Raw genomic sequence first — 16,576 nt, 5'->3', positions numbered from 1 at the left:
CCTTCAACACTACCGCCATGAGGAGGGATGGGTCCCGGCGCATCTTCAAAGCAGCGTTCACCTCCCATCTACATACATGTATAGAGTTCTATATGAATACGCTTTCGTGACGTATTTGTCTTTTGCGCTCCGACCGCGCCGGGCTGGGACACGACAATTCATGATGTCGCTATCAATGTGCCTTCCAAGTAGCCTTCCTTTTTCTGTAGTTCACACTCAAAATACTGTAATAAAACTGTATTGAACAGATAACCTCTTAAGGCCTGGGATTTTGTAATGCAGTAGTGCAACACCTGTGGGAGGATAGACAAAAGGAAACGCTCGCACAAGATGCTATAGTGACACGCATACATACATCAAGCGCCGTTCGAAAGTCTGTTGACAAATAAAAACAATGGAAAGTTTTATAGAGGTACCGCTGGACAGCGACTTCCCGCTCGAAAACTTGCCGTGGGGCGTGTTTGAGGCCCCAGGCCCAGCGGGTCCCCAAGTCCATGTGGGCGTGGCGCTGGGGCAGCACGTCATCTCAGCCACAGAGCTCCAGGTGAGGCGACCACCACCCAATCTTATAGGACCAGAATTAACGAGAGTCAAAGAACGGCAACAGCACCAACTCCTCACGTCTGAACCTCGATTCTTCGCTGTAGCATCGTGACAGCTTGTTGCATGCTATGCCCCTTGCATGCATGGAGGCATGGAGGCATGGAAACAGGCCTCCTCCGCTGATGGCTGGTTGCTTGATGGCCTCCGAAACCCACCGTGCGGACGCAACGGCGCACACACAATACCCCCCTTGCTCCTTAACCTCCCCTTCCACCCACATTCCCATCCTTCCCAACCCGCTACACTTTCACGCTTTCATACGTGCCTGACGATACTTAAAATTACGGCATGTTGCTGCTGTTGTTTTCGTTGCCATTGTATGGCCTGCGATGATGTTATTGGTGGCCTGCAGGCCGGGGGCTACTTCCGTGACCTGCCAGGTGCCGACCCACGGGTCTTCTCCAAGGTGGGGCCCCCCGCCCCAGCAGTCTTGATAGAGCCCTCACAGAGCGCGTCGGCGAACATCCAGTGGACGTTCGGAAACATACAACATATTACGTTTGGTATGAATATGGCTTAGAGACGTTACCTACCTCATTTATTATCTTATTGTGTGTCAATAGAGGATATAGTTATGTTCGATTGTCGTACCCGTACCCGTACACACACGCGTACAGGGCCGACTTAACGAGTTCATGGCGGCGGGCCGACCGGCGTGGAGGGCCGCGCGTTCGACGTTGCAGCGGCTGCTGAATGCTTCCGAAGGGGAGCTCCGAGACAATTCCGAATTAATGTCACGTGTCGTACACAAACAGGTAGCTCCAGGTCCACGGGCAATTCCTCTTTTACGGGTCGTACGGCAGCAGTAGCAGCATGAGCTGCGAGAATCTTCTTCCTTCTCATTTTTGTTTTATGTCAGTACCTTATTCATCAGGTGTCTCGTCAATTCTGTTTGCATTTCCGTTAATCTGTAGTTTTTTTCTAGTCGAAATCAGGTGTCTAGTAGATTTCCCCTCAAGTATAAACTGAAAATGGACGAAATGGACCCTCCTGGACGAAACGCCGCCGTGGCTAGGCGGACGTGACGATGCTACTGCCGGCGCAAATCGGCGACTACACCGACTTCTACGCCTCCCGCCAACATGCCACCAGAGTGGGCTCCATGTTCCGAGGGCCCGCCAATGCCCTCAACCCAAATTGGTACGTGCTGTTCGTATGCTCGTACTTTCGTACAGAGCCCCAAATTTTGTCGAGTAAAAAGTAAAAGAGAGGAAATCTGTATGTTATATGCGTTTGTGGGTGTATGTCTGGGGTTGCATGTTGGGAAGTTTGTGTTTGGCGGTTCTGGTTCATTGCTGCTATGCATCATTACTTTTACAATCTGGAAAGTCGTATAGTGTTATCTTTCAACGTGATGCAAAATGAACGACGGTGAACGAACTCTATTTGATCAGTGCTTGAGTAGGGGCTAACTGGTTTGTGTTTGCTTGGGCTCTGCAACAGCAGTCACCCGTGCAGCGTCCAAGTGCGCGCCACTTCCTGGCGTGCAAGAGAAACCTCTATGGAGAGATTGTGGTGTGCGCGTGTTGCGATATTCCCCAAACCCTGTGTTTGTACGAACTAAACAAAACCTCATCGGGGGGGGGTCTGGGGGGGGCGTAGCCCCCCCAGCGCCTTACAGATTCGGAATACTTTTTACCCCCCGCGACTAAAAACCTTTTCCTCCGTTCGGACTGGAAAATTGTCGGGCAAAAAATGAAAAAAAAACACTGTTGGGAACTGGCGATAAGAGGGAGGGTGAAGGGTCAGCACAGCGCGAATGGGTATTATCGGTTTGTAGATCAGTTTGCAGGCACGGGTTGGGGTTACACGCGGGTTGAGGCCCTCATAACTCCCCTCCCGGTCTCAAACTGTCATAACGCATCATGAATTTAATTGGGATCCGGAAACCCGCCACTTCCCTTAGTTGTGCCGGGCCGTCAAGTACCTGCTGACCCCCGCCCCTTCACTCCTCAGGCTGCACCTGCCGGTGGGTTATCACGGCCGCTCGTCTTCTGTCGTACCCTCGGGAGCACCTGTACGGAGGCCTAGGTGGGTTGTTGGAGTAGGGGGAGACCGAGCGTCGGTGTAACCTGGTGCGTGCGTTTCAGGCAGGTGCGTGTGTGCATGTATGTATGTGTCTCTGTCCTTTTGTATTTCCTCTTGGGTGCGCGGGAGCTTCCCCTATTCAGAGGTAGAGGAATATCAAGTGCCTCAATAATTGCTAAGGGGCGAGGCTCCTCCCACGGCGGCCTGTGCACGTGAGCGTGTGTGACTCGACTCGAAAATGTGAGTCTGTCTGTCTATCTGTCTGACCAGCTCTGCGCTTCTAGCCTCCCTCTTCCTACCTCCCGCCCTCGCTCCCCCGCTGCGTAGGGGCCAGATCCTACCACCTGCGGCCCCCGGGTCGAGCAGTGCAGTCAGCAGCTCCAGCCCTCCCCCCCGTCCCGTGGTGGCCCCCAGCACCCAGGTGGACTTTGAACTGGAGGTGGTGAGTGGGGCTGGGGAAAGAGGAGCAACGGGCGACGGAAAGAAAGGGGGAAAGAGGTGTCTAAGAAGATTGCAGGGACAAGCAGTCCCCAGTGGGGTGTGTGTGGGGTGGTGGGGTGGTGGTGGTGGTGGTGGTGCGGTCAGGGGGGCGGTCTGGGGCTTTCGTGGGTTTCGACCACCGGTGATGTCCCCGGTTGTGGTCGTGAGGACAGAAAACGGCTTGCATGGCGCCCGCCGTCCTTCAGTTATCTCTTGGGGGGGGAGAAATGGAGTGTGCGGTCGGGGGGGAGGGTTGACATGAATCCCACCCGCCCCAACGTCACGTCTTCCTCCCCGCAACCCCCGGAGCCCCCAGGCTGCCTTCATAGGCCCCGGGAATACGCTGGGTGAGGCTATCCCTGTGGAATCCGCCTGGGAGCATGTGTTCGGGTTGGTGCTGATGAACGACTGGAGTGCTCGGGACATCCAGAAATGGGAGTATGTGCCTCTGGGGCCCTTCTGCGGCAAAAATTGGGTGAGTAGGTCCTGGGTGAGCAGGTGGACCTAGCCCCATTGGGGGAAGGGGATGAAGTGCGGGAGGAAGAGGATGTGTGTGTGTGTGTGTGGCACAGAGTTTCATTCAAGGTTAAGCTTCGTTTGTCAATTGTTCGTTGTTGTTAATTTTTTTTGTTGTTACAGAGTGGGAAGGCTTCTGGGCCACTTGGACACATTGTCAATTCTACGATTCATCACACCATACAGCACCATCCACCATTACCACACTGTACTACGCCATACGAACTGCAAGTCCAAGGCGGTTGATCCTGCCTTCTAGGATCCCTCCTCATCCAGTCACCCGAACATCTGCAGAGACAGAGGGTTCAGCAATCACCAACAATCCAGCGTGCGAATCTCGATCCATCAACTGTCACTTCAACTCCACATCTCAGCAGCTAGCCATGATCTCACGCTCCTGACAATGTCGGGGGTCTCCCCAGTAATCGGACCTTAAACCGCATATGGCAGTAGTGTCAGCAGACCAGACTGTTTGTTTGTGGAGTCTTGCTGGTCGTTTAACTTTGGTTCTTTGTTTTCTCTCTCACTGGTTCCTCACTCGCTGGCTTTTTCGCATGTGATCTCCTTTCGCCGCATATCGACTTCTCGGGCGGCAAAGATGACCAGCAGGAAGTCTGGAATGTAATGAATTCTGCTGGTGTGACATCAAAACCCCTTGTTTCTCACCATCCGTCACACCTGCCGCCAGAATCGGCGACATCGCTCCCGTCTCCCCGTTCCCCTCTTCTTGTAGGCGACCCAGATCTCCCCTTGGGTGGTGACCTCCGAGGCCCTGGAGCCTTTCAAATGCCGCCCGCCTGCAAAACAGGCTGGAGATCCTGACGTACTGCCGTACCTACAAGAAGCGATGCCGTACACTTACGATGTCAACCTGGCTGTGGACATCACGCCGCCAGGCGTTGACCGGGCTACGACGGTTACACGATCCAACCTGAAACACCTGTAGGTGACCGTTGGAATACCGTTGTGCAGCCGTTGCTTGTGTGCTTGCATGTCTTTGTGTTTCCTGCAATTGTGGACTTCGTGCTTTTTTGTGTGTTGGGCTGTATGTATGTTGGTGGCCAACCTGTATAGAATGCCCCCGCTGTGCTTCATCGTAATGGTCATGGGGCTGTGACGAAACACATCGCACTTGCTAAATTTGTAGCTAACCCACTTCCACTACGAACACGAGCACAACGCCACATGCCCGCTCTCCTCCGCACCCCACCCCCACCTCGCACGCCACCTGGCAACACTCCACGCCGGTGCCTTGACCTTGGCCTCAGAGCCGGATGTCGGTGCTGGTAACGCGAAATCACGACTGTTACGCAAGGCCATGCAGTACGAATAGTCATGTGCACATACACCCCTGACATCTATCATGAAGAACGTTTGAATTGGCGCGCCCCGCTCAATCTTCCCCGCGCCGTACAGCTACTGGTCCTTCGCCCAAATGATCGCACACCACACGGTTGGCGGTTGCAATCTGCGACCTGGAGATCTGTTGGGCTCCGGAACCATCAGCGGCGACGAGGCCGACTCCAGCGGGTGTTTGTTGGAGCTGACACATGCTAGCAGGGACGAGATCGTACTGTACGGCGGCTTTCGCAATGGTCACGACGGTAGCGGTGTGTGTAAGGCAAGCGCCATGGGGGGTGCTGGCGGCGGTGATGAGGAAGGCGACGAGGTGGAAAAAGGGGCGGAGGTTACGGAGGCGAGTACGGGTGTCGTACGGCGACGGTACTTGGAGGACGGTGATGTTGTGACGCTGCGGGGCTGGTGTGGTGGTGATGGCGTTCCGTGCCGCCGAATCGGCTTCGGACGTTGCAGTGGCGAGCTACTGCCGTGCCAGCCGTAGTGTAATGCCGCAAAGAGAGGTACGAACGGCACGATTGCAGTCTACAAAGTTTGCTCTATGCGGATAAAGATGATGAGCCCTATGTTCGTTGGTTTCAGAAGTAGGCTTTGGTTCAGATGCCCTCCTTTGCTCTCTCGAATCCGCAAGCACAGCGAGTAAACGGGTTTAACGAAGCTGAGCACTGGGTTCTTGAAGGACGTATGCCGTGGTGTTTGTCGGTGGCGGGTGGCGAGCAACCTTTGCTGCCTCATTTGCTATGCAGGATGGCAGATGGCCGCATTCACATGCAGCTGGGGCGGGGTCTGTGAACTCGCCCGGAATGCGGGGCTCACGCTGTTACCCTCGTGTATCCCAGCCCACAATTTGGGTGGCGAGTGCAGGTAGTTGTGCATATGCAGCAGAGTGCCAACATCTGGGCTATGCCATAATCTCAAATGCAATCAGGGCTTCTTTTGGACGGAGATGCCTTTATCGCTCAAGCCGCTCGTAGATGGGGTTCGCAGTGTTGGCGAGGAAGTTCCGGTGAAAGTCCCTGTGCTTGGTTGTCGTCCATGTCCAGGGCTGCCTCGACGGTAACGGCCACAGGGCGGGGCCGGGCCGTGGAGGGTAGTGGCAGCGATAGTCGTGGCTGTCGCAATAGCTACCTGTTTGGCTAACCGCTGGTGTATTCAACAATATGCACCGAAGCGAACCTTTGTATTCAACAGTAAGGGTTCAGAAGTGCAGTACTTTAGGATTTCCTCTGGCCCAGAGGTATTAATTGTCCCCCTAGGGATGTTATTTGTCTGCAAAAGGCTTCATACACACGTCAGCCAATTTGTCAGACAAGGAAACTTCATGCATAATAATGCGACACAGCCTCGATTCGTAAAGTGATTTCAGAACCACCAGGGCGCTTAAGACTCGACGCAACCCCAGGGTCCCCAAGACCCGGGTAACAGTTATGCAAGCTAAATTGCGGCATCCTCGCGATTTTGTCTTGCGACAATGTAAGCGGTTCAAGGACTATTGGTTAACCTTGTATAATATCCATGCCGATGACGATGCGGCCGGTCTCCTCAAGCCAAAGCGTCGCCGGCGGGGAACTTAATACTGCTCCAACGTTCACAGACCTCAACAAGTGTACCATGATTTTACGGATCATCCGTCATCCATCATGGTTTAAAATATTATATACTGTTATATACAAAATATTATATACATTCGGAAAGCTGTCAAGGCTCTGGCTAAATTCTTCATTGCAGGAGAAATGCAACCAGATGACCAGGTGAGTATGATTTTGTTGCAGTACAATTGAAAAGTAGCGGTACGTCGCTGCCGTATACAAGGCACAGGAGGCAGGAGGTTGCCGCACGCTGCTTGTTAATCTTGATGATTGGTGGGGCATCCGGTTCATAGTGTTTTCGCTGCAGTAGAAAGATTGCAAATAAGAGGCGGCCCTTGGAGAAATCCTGCCACCAAGGTTTTTATCCACAGTGTTTTCTAATTGTTTCCTTGACTGGCATTGAGCATTGTTACTGCGTTATTAAGGAATTATGTCTTACGACGAATACGAGTACCTTGAGCGCCAGCTGGATGGGGAGGTCAGCCACGTCCCAGATGCAAAAGCAGCGCGGAGCAAGTCAGTGGGCGGCACAGCAAGTGATGATGACAACAACCGAAGGCGCTGCTCCAGGTCCAGGTCTAGGTCCAGGCGCAGGCATCACAAGTCATCGCGGTCGCGGTCGCGGTCACGGTCGCGTGACCGTCGCCGCCGTTCAAGGTCCCGTTCACGAGATCGATCACGGCCATATTCGGACCATTATCGCTCTTCTCAGCGCTCGCTATCTCGCAGGTATGTGAAGAGTTGCTAGAATGTGCTATTCTTGTGTTTGTTGCTTTGTTTATGGTGTTCTTTTGTTGGATCTCAAGTCGCCTTAATGTTCCACGTTAGTCTTACCTTCAACGTGACCTGCAGGCGGTCGCTGACGCCCCCTTCAGAGCGGCTGGCTCGTGAAAAAGAACGCGAACTGAGGGAGCTGGAACGTGCTACCCGGACCGTCTTCGCGTATAACCTAAGCTTGCGCGCGGACGAGCGTGACATATTTGAGTTTTTTTCCAAGGTATGCTCAGAGGACCCTTAGCCTGCACCGCTAATCCCTTGGTCTCTCCTGAGACAGCCATTATTCTGCTTTCCCTCTTACAATTTCCAGTCTGTTGTATGCCCTGGTGCAATGCCTGGTGCAAGTGTAGAGGAAGTGGAGACTTGTTCCTCCCCTCTCGCTCTCTTTCCTGCAGGTCGGCCGCGTAGTAGACATCAGGCTCATCACTGACAAAAACACCAAGAAGTCGCGAGGCCTTGCGTATGTGGAGTTTAGCAAAGTCGAAGAGGTTATTTCTGCGGTCGCTCTCACGGGCAACATCCTGAAGGGGCAGCCCGTTATGGTGAAGGTGTGTCCAGGGTTGTTCTCTCTTGTCTGTATGAACTGCTCATGTCTTCGTTTCACGATATGCGATACCCTGTTTTGCGGAGGATTTAGAAGTGATAGCTGGAATTATTTTGTAGATGCATAATATTTTGACGACTGTCGCACTTGTGATACACATTCGGTGGTGCTTCAGGGAAGTCATACACATACCCCTGCTACGAGCATTGGCGCGCCTAGTAGTCATTAATCCATTAATCGGTGAACAGGAACGTGCTGCCTCTACGAGATGTCTGTTCCGGTACGCATGGTTACCACTTAACCTCCTAGCACAAGAATGGCGGCAGTCGCCAGAAAGCTCAGCTCCGAATCCCAACTGTATGGCGTCTGGCATATTCGTGACGAAGATCTTGTTGTTAGGCAAGAGATCACCCCAGGAGCTTTTCCTCCTGTTACACAATTGGTGTCAAACAAGTTGCGTGTTACAAACGAATTGTCAAAGTACCGTTTTTCTCACTTGCAAACCGGGGGTGGTGGTGACAACGCTGCTACTCACTGCTCTACCGAAAATGCTCTGGTGCTGCTCCTGTTCACAGCTCCTCTGCTTATCTTAGCTAAGCCCTGAACCTGGTTGCCCGTCTTGTTGGCGCTCTTCCTGGGGCAGGCATCGGAGGCCGAAAAGAACATGGCTTGGGAGGCAGCTCAGCAGCAGAAGCACTCCGCCCAGGCTGCGACGCATCAACTTCTGAGCTCCCTGGCTTCATCTACTGGGTCTGGTGGTAAGGGGACAAATCAGGTGGCTTTAGCGGGCAACGGGCCCTGCTGGCTGCAGGTCAGCAATCTTGTGAAGGAGCTTGGAGAGGCGGAGGTCCAGCAGCTTTTTGCTCCTTTTGGCAAGCTTGAAGCAGTGCAGTTGCGCAGGGATGCTACTGGTCGGAGCACAGGTATCGCCTACCTCAAGTTTGGGGCAATGGACGCTGCTGCAGGGGCCATGGCTCACTGGCACGGTCGCAAGCTAGTGGATTCACATCTGACCGTCATAGCAACGGCTCCGCCTACCCCAGAAATGTTGGCGCCGGCTCTTCCAGCGGTTCCTGTCTTGCCGGGCTTGTTGCCCGATGTGATGCCGTCTTTGGCGATGTTGAATGCAGTCGGAGCTGTAGCTCCCGGTTTGGTAGCAGCGCCGACAGCGACAGCAATTGCTCCAACCCCAGGCATGGCCGCTGCCACCGCAACACAGGCCGCTGTGGTCACCACTGGAGAGCTTGACGAAGATAATGAGGGCGGCGGCATCAAGATGAGCGCACAAGGGCGTGTCGCGTTAATGACGAAATTGGCGGGCTCGGCCGGGCTCCCTGCACCCCCAACTAGTGTACTTCCTGCAGGCGTGACCAACGCTGTGGCCCATGCAGTACTGTCTGTTGATCCCGTGCTTCTCATGCAGCAGGGTGTGCTTGGTCCGAGCTCGCCAATAGCCACGCCATGCTTGCTTTTGAAAAACATGTTTGATGCAGCCGCATCAGCCGGTGACGCAGCAGCACAGAATGCAGCAGCGTCCGTCCTTGCTGCCGAGGTCGAAGTTGATGTTCGCGAGGAATGTTCGAGGTTTGGCGAGCTCCTGCATGTGTGGGTAGATGCTAAGAGTAAGGTATGTCGCGACCCAGTTGGCAGCATTGCCGCAAAAGCAGAAAGTAGTGTGTCGCAAGTTTTGCTTTTGCTTCATTGCATAGATGTTGTTACATGGCTTAACTGTTGTCATGGCGTCTGTGTGTGGAGGAATGCAACATACTACACATGTTGCAATCGATTGAAACATCCAAGAGGCTCTTCAGTGGCTGGGTGGCTCAACCAACTAAACCCGGCATAATGCCTCTGCCATCTTTTTGACTGCCTTGCCTTCTATAATTTCGAATTGATTTGCTGCCCCTAACAACAGGGCTTTGTCTACCTGCGCTTTGCGACAACCCAATCAGCAGAGGCAGCGCATCGAGCCCTGCACGGTCGCTGGTACAGTGGCCGGCAAATTCTGGCGGAGTACCAGTTCATGCCATTGTACAACAGCCACTTCAAGCTGCAAGCCAAGTGACCGGGGCCAAGTGTGGGATGCTTTCTGCTGACTAGCTCTTCAATCGTCCAACAATGACAAGCCACTGATTTGCAGGCTTGTGGGCTCTTGGCGTCCAGCTTCTCCTGGCCTGTGTAAGCCTAGAAATGCTCAGCCTGGCACCACTGAAACGTTGGCGGTGACCATGTGCTGAGTGTCGCTGCTGGATTGCTGCGTTTTTGTGTATGCAAGGGAATCGGCAATTTGTTCCTTGGAATTGTTCTTTGCCAGGTACACATTCTGCCAAACCCGTTGGCCCTGCATAGGTAATGAGTTACAAAACCATTTTGGTCATCCTAATGCGCTAATGCGCTTTACCAAGGTAAACTAAGGTATTGAAAGCGGTGCGGTTGTGTTGGTTAACCATGTAGGATACGGGTTGTATGTCTAGTCCGGAAGGCACCAGTAACCGTTCTGCGCTGCTCCACAGGCAGTCAACATGCGCGGTGCTGGAGGTATGTTCTAAGGTGAGAAGGTCCTGACCCAGGGGCCGTAGGGTTCCATGGTAGCATGCTCAGCTTCTTCTTGGTATGGAAGGCCAGGCAAGTGTGGATCGGGTGCGACAAGGGTTGACTCACAACTTTCCGAAGTACTCGAGGCTTTGCAGGTAGCCAAGGCACGTGATGCTCAAGCTGCTCCTCATATTGGTATGCATGTCAGGTTTGCACTGATGTTCAGCGCAGAAAATGGTGGTTGCTAGCAGGAGGAACGTATTTGATTTTGTTTTTTTGTTCTTACAGCTGTGTGTACTGATGAGTATATTGATTTAAGATTTGTGTTTTGGGGAACAGGCGGATGACTGTCGCTTTTGGTGGTCTGCAACTGTGTTGGTGCGTGCAAGTTTCGTTGCAGGCGCGGAGAGTTATTGCTCTCCGCTTGGTTCAAGCTTTCTCTTTGTAATTATCTCGCCAAATCTTCTACCTTACCCAGTGATATTTAAGAGGAAAACTTCGAAACGGCTGGTGCGATTTCGTTACGTTCGGTCAAATATTGGCATACTGGATAGCTCTCGTCCGACTGGAGCATCACCTCTGTCAAAGTTAATCAAATACCGGATCCGCGCGTTGGCCAAGAACAGGTAAAACATTGTTAGTTGCCGTATATCTCTCTTTACCCTTTGAGACCTGGACCATACACCTCGTGTCCTCCTACTTCCGACCTTATGGTGAGCCCCTGTGAGATTTCAATATGGACCTGTGACATGGAATCCGGTCTGCCGCCTTATGAACTTTAAACTGCGCTTTAGAAGGAAAGCGTCACACACGCTTAAGTAGCCACAGTCGCCCATCCACTCAAATCATCCAGCCCGGTGGCCCGATCCATCGTCGATATAGCCAGATTTCGTAACGCAGTCTCATAAACCTCCGCTTCGTCATCCAGAACCAAGAACACCCGCGCCAGTAGCGGAAGCGAAGGTGGTCGCACCGCGGCGCACCCAATCCTAGCCGTCATGGCCAGGCGCAGCTGCGGGAAAAAGAGAACGGGCGGTGCAATACTGGAGGTGCTTCCTCTACACATGGACATCGATACGATGATGGCGGATCTTGACAGGTATTTATGACATGCCTAGAACGGCCAGCGGGGAGTAGTGAAGGAGGAGGCGGAGGATGGGCAGGTGAACGAGGCGCAGCGGGCTTTCCCTTCCCATCCCGGCCCCTGAAACCATTCAGTCGGATGGGCCATTCGTTGCTTAAGCCTCAGACCACCGTCCTCCTCTTCGCCCAGCGCTTGTGCGCCTGGCTTTGATATCACAGAAGTTTACTGCCCACCACCCACTGCCTACTACATCTTTCCAACGGACAATCCAGACTTAATGAAGCTGCAAAATCTTTCAGGTCCCGTGCCAGCATAGACAGATTCTCGGGGCATGTAGGGTTGTTTGGCATTGCACACTTTCGCTGCATCTGAGCTCCCTGTAACCCCTTTCACAAACCCCGTACCTCACTGAGCACGGGCACCATGAGTTGCAGCAGACGTGGCGCCGTGCACCTTGCGCCACTACTGCTGCTGCTTCTCCTGGTAGGCATCATGCGGACAGCCCTGCGAAGAAGTGCATTCATCCGAGGATAACACAGGAGGGATACATGCCAGGCTAGGCAAGTGGGCAGCGGGAGGTTGGAGATTGGCATTGCCACACGCGAAAGTGAGGAGGTATGTCTTCAGGCAGAGGCGGATCTCTAAAGTACTTCATGGTATACAGTACGGCGGACGGAGTGAAGTCGCGGTGTTCTTGTGGAAGACGCAGAAGGAAAGGGTTTCCTCGTTGTGCAGCGGCGAACAGCGAACCAGAGGGAAAGCATAAGCCGTGCGGGTAGAGCAGCATTATCTTGAAATCGAGGATGGTGTACATTTCCTGATGGGTACCAGCCATGAACTGCCAGCAGCCGTAAAACCACACACACACACACACACACTGACCTGCGTCCTCGCAGCCCCACGACCGGCAGCAGCAGGACCTGCATTCGAGGAGCGACGGCTGGCAGCCGCGATATGACCTCCCGCAGCCGCACCGACATATGTGCATCACTAGCACCACCGCCGCTGCTGCTGCCATTGTGATCGCCATCCATCTGCTCCCCAACCACCGCCCGCTGCAGCTCTCGTACTAGCACCTGCACCGCCACCCCATTCGACGCCGCTGACACACCCTCCGGCGCAGGCCCCCCTGGGTGCGTTGCCCGAACCGTTGAAGCGCCAGTGTCGCGCCGCGCGGAATGAGCCGACGCAGAGGCGGTGCCGCCAGACTGCTCAGCAGTCTGAGGACATGTCGCGCCCAGCTCCACGCCGGCGGGAAATTGCAGGTGCCCTGAAGGTTTGGAGCCACGGGGTATGTATGCACAGAAGGTGAAAAAAGATAGAAGAGGCATTCATGTCGCATAGCTCTTTTTATGGCACAGCGCAGCATGATGGAGGCCGCCACACAGCAGCATCCCCTTACGTGGCATCCTCCCAGCCAACGCATCAAACTGGTTACCTCGATGCGCAAGATGGCGCAACATAACGGCTGCGAGCATGGAACCATGTTCGCCTTCTACGGGACGCAATAAAGAACGCGATGAAGGAAGGTGAAGCAACGAGTGTACATAAGGAAAAGGCTGCCAGTCACGCCTTACGCCCGCGGAAACCAGCAACATCAGATAGCGAAACGGGACCCGCTGCGCACACCAAGAGACATGAACGGAACATGACTTCATCCTCTACGCTGCACCACAGCCCCGGCCCGCTGGAACGCCGGAAACCGAACACCCCCCTCCACCCCCCTCCGGGCGCCTCCACACTGCGGATCGGAGCGAAGTACGGATCACACAGTATTGGGAATTACAGCGGGCTGCCCAGCCAACGACCGGAGATCCAATCACCTCCTGTGTCGCCACCAACACCTCCACCCGTTCCTTCTCCTTCTCCTCCGTCCCCGTCCCCGTCGGCACCGCCATGACCCAGAGCTCCGGGGATTCGTGCGGGTGACTGCGGCGGCAGCAGTCCCGCCAGATCCACAACCTGAATCCCCACAGCCTGCAGCGACGCCAGGTCGTACGGCACTCCAGCAGCTGCCAGCTTCCGCCGGCTGCCCACGCTGAACGCCGTCACGCAGCGCAGCCGCTCTTGTCCCGCCGCCGCAAGTGCACGGACCCGTGCAGACAGAACCGCCGCCAGAGCCGTCCAGTCCGTCGCTCCTTCCGCGGCTTCCGCTGCTGGTGCTGCTACAGCGGCACCTCGTGACCGCTGCTGCTGCTGCCTCCTCGCGGGCGGCGCCATGGATCCGGGATCCAGTAAGGCGCGGACTGCCTCAGGTCGGCACCACACCTCCGGTATGTGCAGAGCTTGGGGCTGAATATCCTGAGGCTGGATTTGGCTTTGTGGCTGAGGGCACCCGGGCGGCTGTGCATCGGCGTGAAACATGCACTGCTGATAACGATGGTGGTGGTGACGGCGGTTGTATTGCTGTGTCCAATGAGGGCGCCGGGGAGGTGCGGGAAAGGACAGCCAGGCAATGGGCTCTCGACTGCCGCTGTGGGCCACCACCGTGACCACGTGAGACGGCCGACAGGGAATGGAGGGGGCGCCACTCGGCGGGGTCGCGGCTGCGGCCCTTGCCGCTGGTGCTGCCGGTGATGACGACGACGATGGCGACGACGGCCACGATGAGGATGAGGAGCAGCGGACTGTTACACCGCCGATGTGAATGTCTGTGACGTGACAGTTGGGTACAAGAAGGGTAGCAGTGGGGCGGGGCGATGGTGGCCGCTCTTCCAGCCTATTCATCGCCATTCTGTAGATTCGTTGCTACGCCCGATCCAATGATGGCGGACAGCAGCCCAAGCGGGGCCCATCCCAGGAGAAGAAAGGTAGGGAGGACGCAGTGTGATGCACTGCATTGCCGAGAATGTGCTGTACGACGCCGTAGATACTTATCATTACGGGCAAAGACATGTAGACGAACTAGCGCACTACGAAATACACCTACGCAGTGCACCGGTCACACGAAATCGCCCGCGAAATTCCACCACATACGCACACCCTTAGGCCACACATTGGACACAATATATAAAGCACACACCGGAACCGTCACAGACGCGGAGGCCGTAGAATTCCTCATCCGTCAAGCTGAATGGATTTATACGGACATGAGCAGCCGTCGCTTCCCCTGTCGCTGCCGCCGCTGCCGCCACAGTCCGCGGCGGCCCCGATGCCATCAGGCAGACGGCACCGCGCGGCGGCGGCAATTGAGTCGTTAGCCGCCGCGCAGCCTGGGAGTCACCTTGCTGTGGCGATGCTGGCTGCAGCTGCGGCGGAGCCAATGTGATGGTGTGGCTTGGCGACAAGCGGGCCAGTCTGAGGCAGTGCTGGTGGTGCCAGAAAGAAAGTCGGCCGTGGCACCGCAACGCCTCGCGGAAAGGGCCCCGCGGGTCCACACGGCCAACGCCGCCGACGCCGCCATCGCTACCGTCAGTGCCGTCAGACGCCCTGGAGAGCTGGGAAGGCGCGAAGGCGGCGGCGGTGGCAAGGGCGCAAGCCGAGGGATCAACGCGGGAGGAAGGAGCGGCTTCATCAGCTGCTGCATATCGGCACTGTTGCAGCTGCAGCTGCGGCTGCGGTGATGATGTCGGTGATGTCGGTGGTAGCTCCCAGAAACGCGTCAACAGGTCCCTCCACAGGTTGACGACGCCGTCGAGGCGCCGAGTGGCTGCATTGCTGCTCAGTGACAGCCGCAGCACCGACAAGGCTACAATCCAACAGCGGGGGCCGGGCCCCGGGAAGAAGGGCGCCCGGGTGCATGACATGACACGAGGATGAATGGCAAGGGTGGAGACCTCAAGCAAGGGCAAAGCTGAAGGGATAACGCAAACACGGTACGCAAAATTTTTTTCGAACGCGGGTGATACCAGATACACTGCTTAGGCATTTGCGCGTATGATCGGGTTGCCAGGGCCGGGTGGAAGAAAGGGGCCCCCGAAGGCCCCAAGGAGATGCATGGCAGGTACGATGTTGGGGGTGCGTCGTAGGCATGCGTCATCAGGTAGGAATGCATGCGTCATGGTTATGCTAGGTGCCACACAGATTTTGGCTGGGTTAACTCATCCATGGAGAGCAGCGAGATTTAGCTGTGTACTCCGTTTCGTGCACAAGATGCACACCAGAGAGACGATCAACGGGTCCTCAAAATTCTTGCCCCACCCTCACCCCCTTCCGCCCCACTCCACCTCCACCATTTTGGAGCCCGAAACCCATGTGGCCTGTAACTGTGAAATGGTTGCATGGCCACGTACCGTCCAATCGCTGCACTATAGACAGCAAATCTCTGTCCGGGAGCTCCAGTAAGGGGCTGTGGGCCGCAGGTTTGTCCACCATGGATTCCGATGCTGTTTAAGACGAGACAGGCTGAGGTCCCCGGGGACTCGCAGGCCTGGAGCTGGCGGCTATAGATACGGGGCTGCTGTTGACCTCGGGGTCCGATGTGGGGACACGGTCAACGTGGGTGATGGTGGTGGCATCAGGGCTGCGCTGCTCTCGATTTGCTAGCTGCAGCTTGCGCTTGCGCTCGTTTTTGCACCTATCGCTGCAGCACTTCACCTCGTCCCAGCAATTTTCCCACCTGCAGTCATTATCCCAGGGCTTTCATGGTTGTCCAAGACCTACTCTTTATGAGTAAGGTCTTACACTTTGCGCCACGTGAATGGCCGCTGGCAGGTTGCACAAATCTTGCTCGGCAGGTTTTCCTTCTTAACGCCGCGCGGCATGCTCTGACCTTGCCAACCGCCGCTACTAGCAAGGACAGGACAGAGAACTAGCTGAATGAAAAGTACAAAATAGGCACAGAATAAAAAAGAAAGCCTCTTTACATGGCGCAGCTCTACGGTCCCAACTCGTAGCTGTGGCCACACATCCACCTGAACACGCCCAGCTGGTATCCAATTCAGCAAGTTGAGGCCACAATCTGTTATTTCAACATCAATCCTTTCTCCGTTTTGTTGTAGAAGGGATTGAAAAGTTACGGCGCATCACATCGCCCGGCGCAGCACACGACGCATCAACATCTCATATGGATCATATGCAAGGAACAACGCAACTATCCAATCTGGGTTGGGGGAAGCACTCTAA

The 16,576-nt window shown here is 55.1% G+C and overlaps 3 protein-coding genes across 3 annotated transcripts; 2 read left to right on the top strand and 1 right to left on the bottom strand.

Moving 5' to 3' along the window:
* Nucleotides 1–394: 394 nt before the first annotated feature.
* VOLCADRAFT_63270 (uncharacterized protein) lies at nt 395–5,467 on the top strand (the record flags this gene model as incomplete). Its single annotated transcript, XM_002953129.1, has 9 exons — nt 395–544; nt 1,176–1,358; nt 1,619–1,743; nt 2,560–2,634; nt 2,995–3,073; nt 3,428–3,586; nt 4,361–4,569; nt 5,044–5,197; nt 5,315–5,467. 9 exons carry the CDS (start codon nt 395–397, stop codon nt 5,465–5,467), a joined length of 1,287 nt encoding a protein of 428 aa, XP_002953175.1.
* A 1,535-nt stretch (nt 5,468–7,002) lies between these two features.
* Nucleotides 7,003–10,876, top strand: VOLCADRAFT_105799 (uncharacterized protein; the record flags this gene model as incomplete). Its single annotated transcript, XM_002953128.1, has 8 exons — nt 7,003–7,088; nt 7,230–7,301; nt 7,425–7,569; nt 7,745–7,897; nt 8,537–9,520; nt 9,809–9,954; nt 10,407–10,443; nt 10,829–10,876. The coding sequence occupies 8 exons, from the start codon at nt 7,003–7,005 to the stop codon at nt 10,874–10,876; spliced, it is 1,671 nt and encodes a 556-aa protein (XP_002953174.1).
* Nucleotides 10,877–15,841: 4,965 nt separating this feature from the next.
* VOLCADRAFT_63265 (uncharacterized protein) lies at nt 15,842–16,215 on the bottom strand (the record flags this gene model as incomplete). Its single annotated transcript, XM_002953056.1, has 2 exons — nt 15,842–16,070; nt 16,136–16,215. 2 exons carry the CDS (start codon nt 16,213–16,215, stop codon nt 15,842–15,844), a joined length of 309 nt encoding a protein of 102 aa, XP_002953102.1.
* Nucleotides 16,216–16,576: the final 361 nt, after the last annotated feature.

Source organism: Volvox carteri, assembly GCF_000143455.1.
Source record: "Volvox carteri f. nagariensis unplaced genomic scaffold VOLCAscaffold_34, whole genome shotgun sequence".
Classification (NCBI taxonomy): domain Eukaryota; kingdom Viridiplantae; phylum Chlorophyta; class Chlorophyceae; order Chlamydomonadales; family Volvocaceae; genus Volvox; species Volvox carteri.
This window is presented reverse-complemented; position numbering and strand designations above follow the sequence as displayed.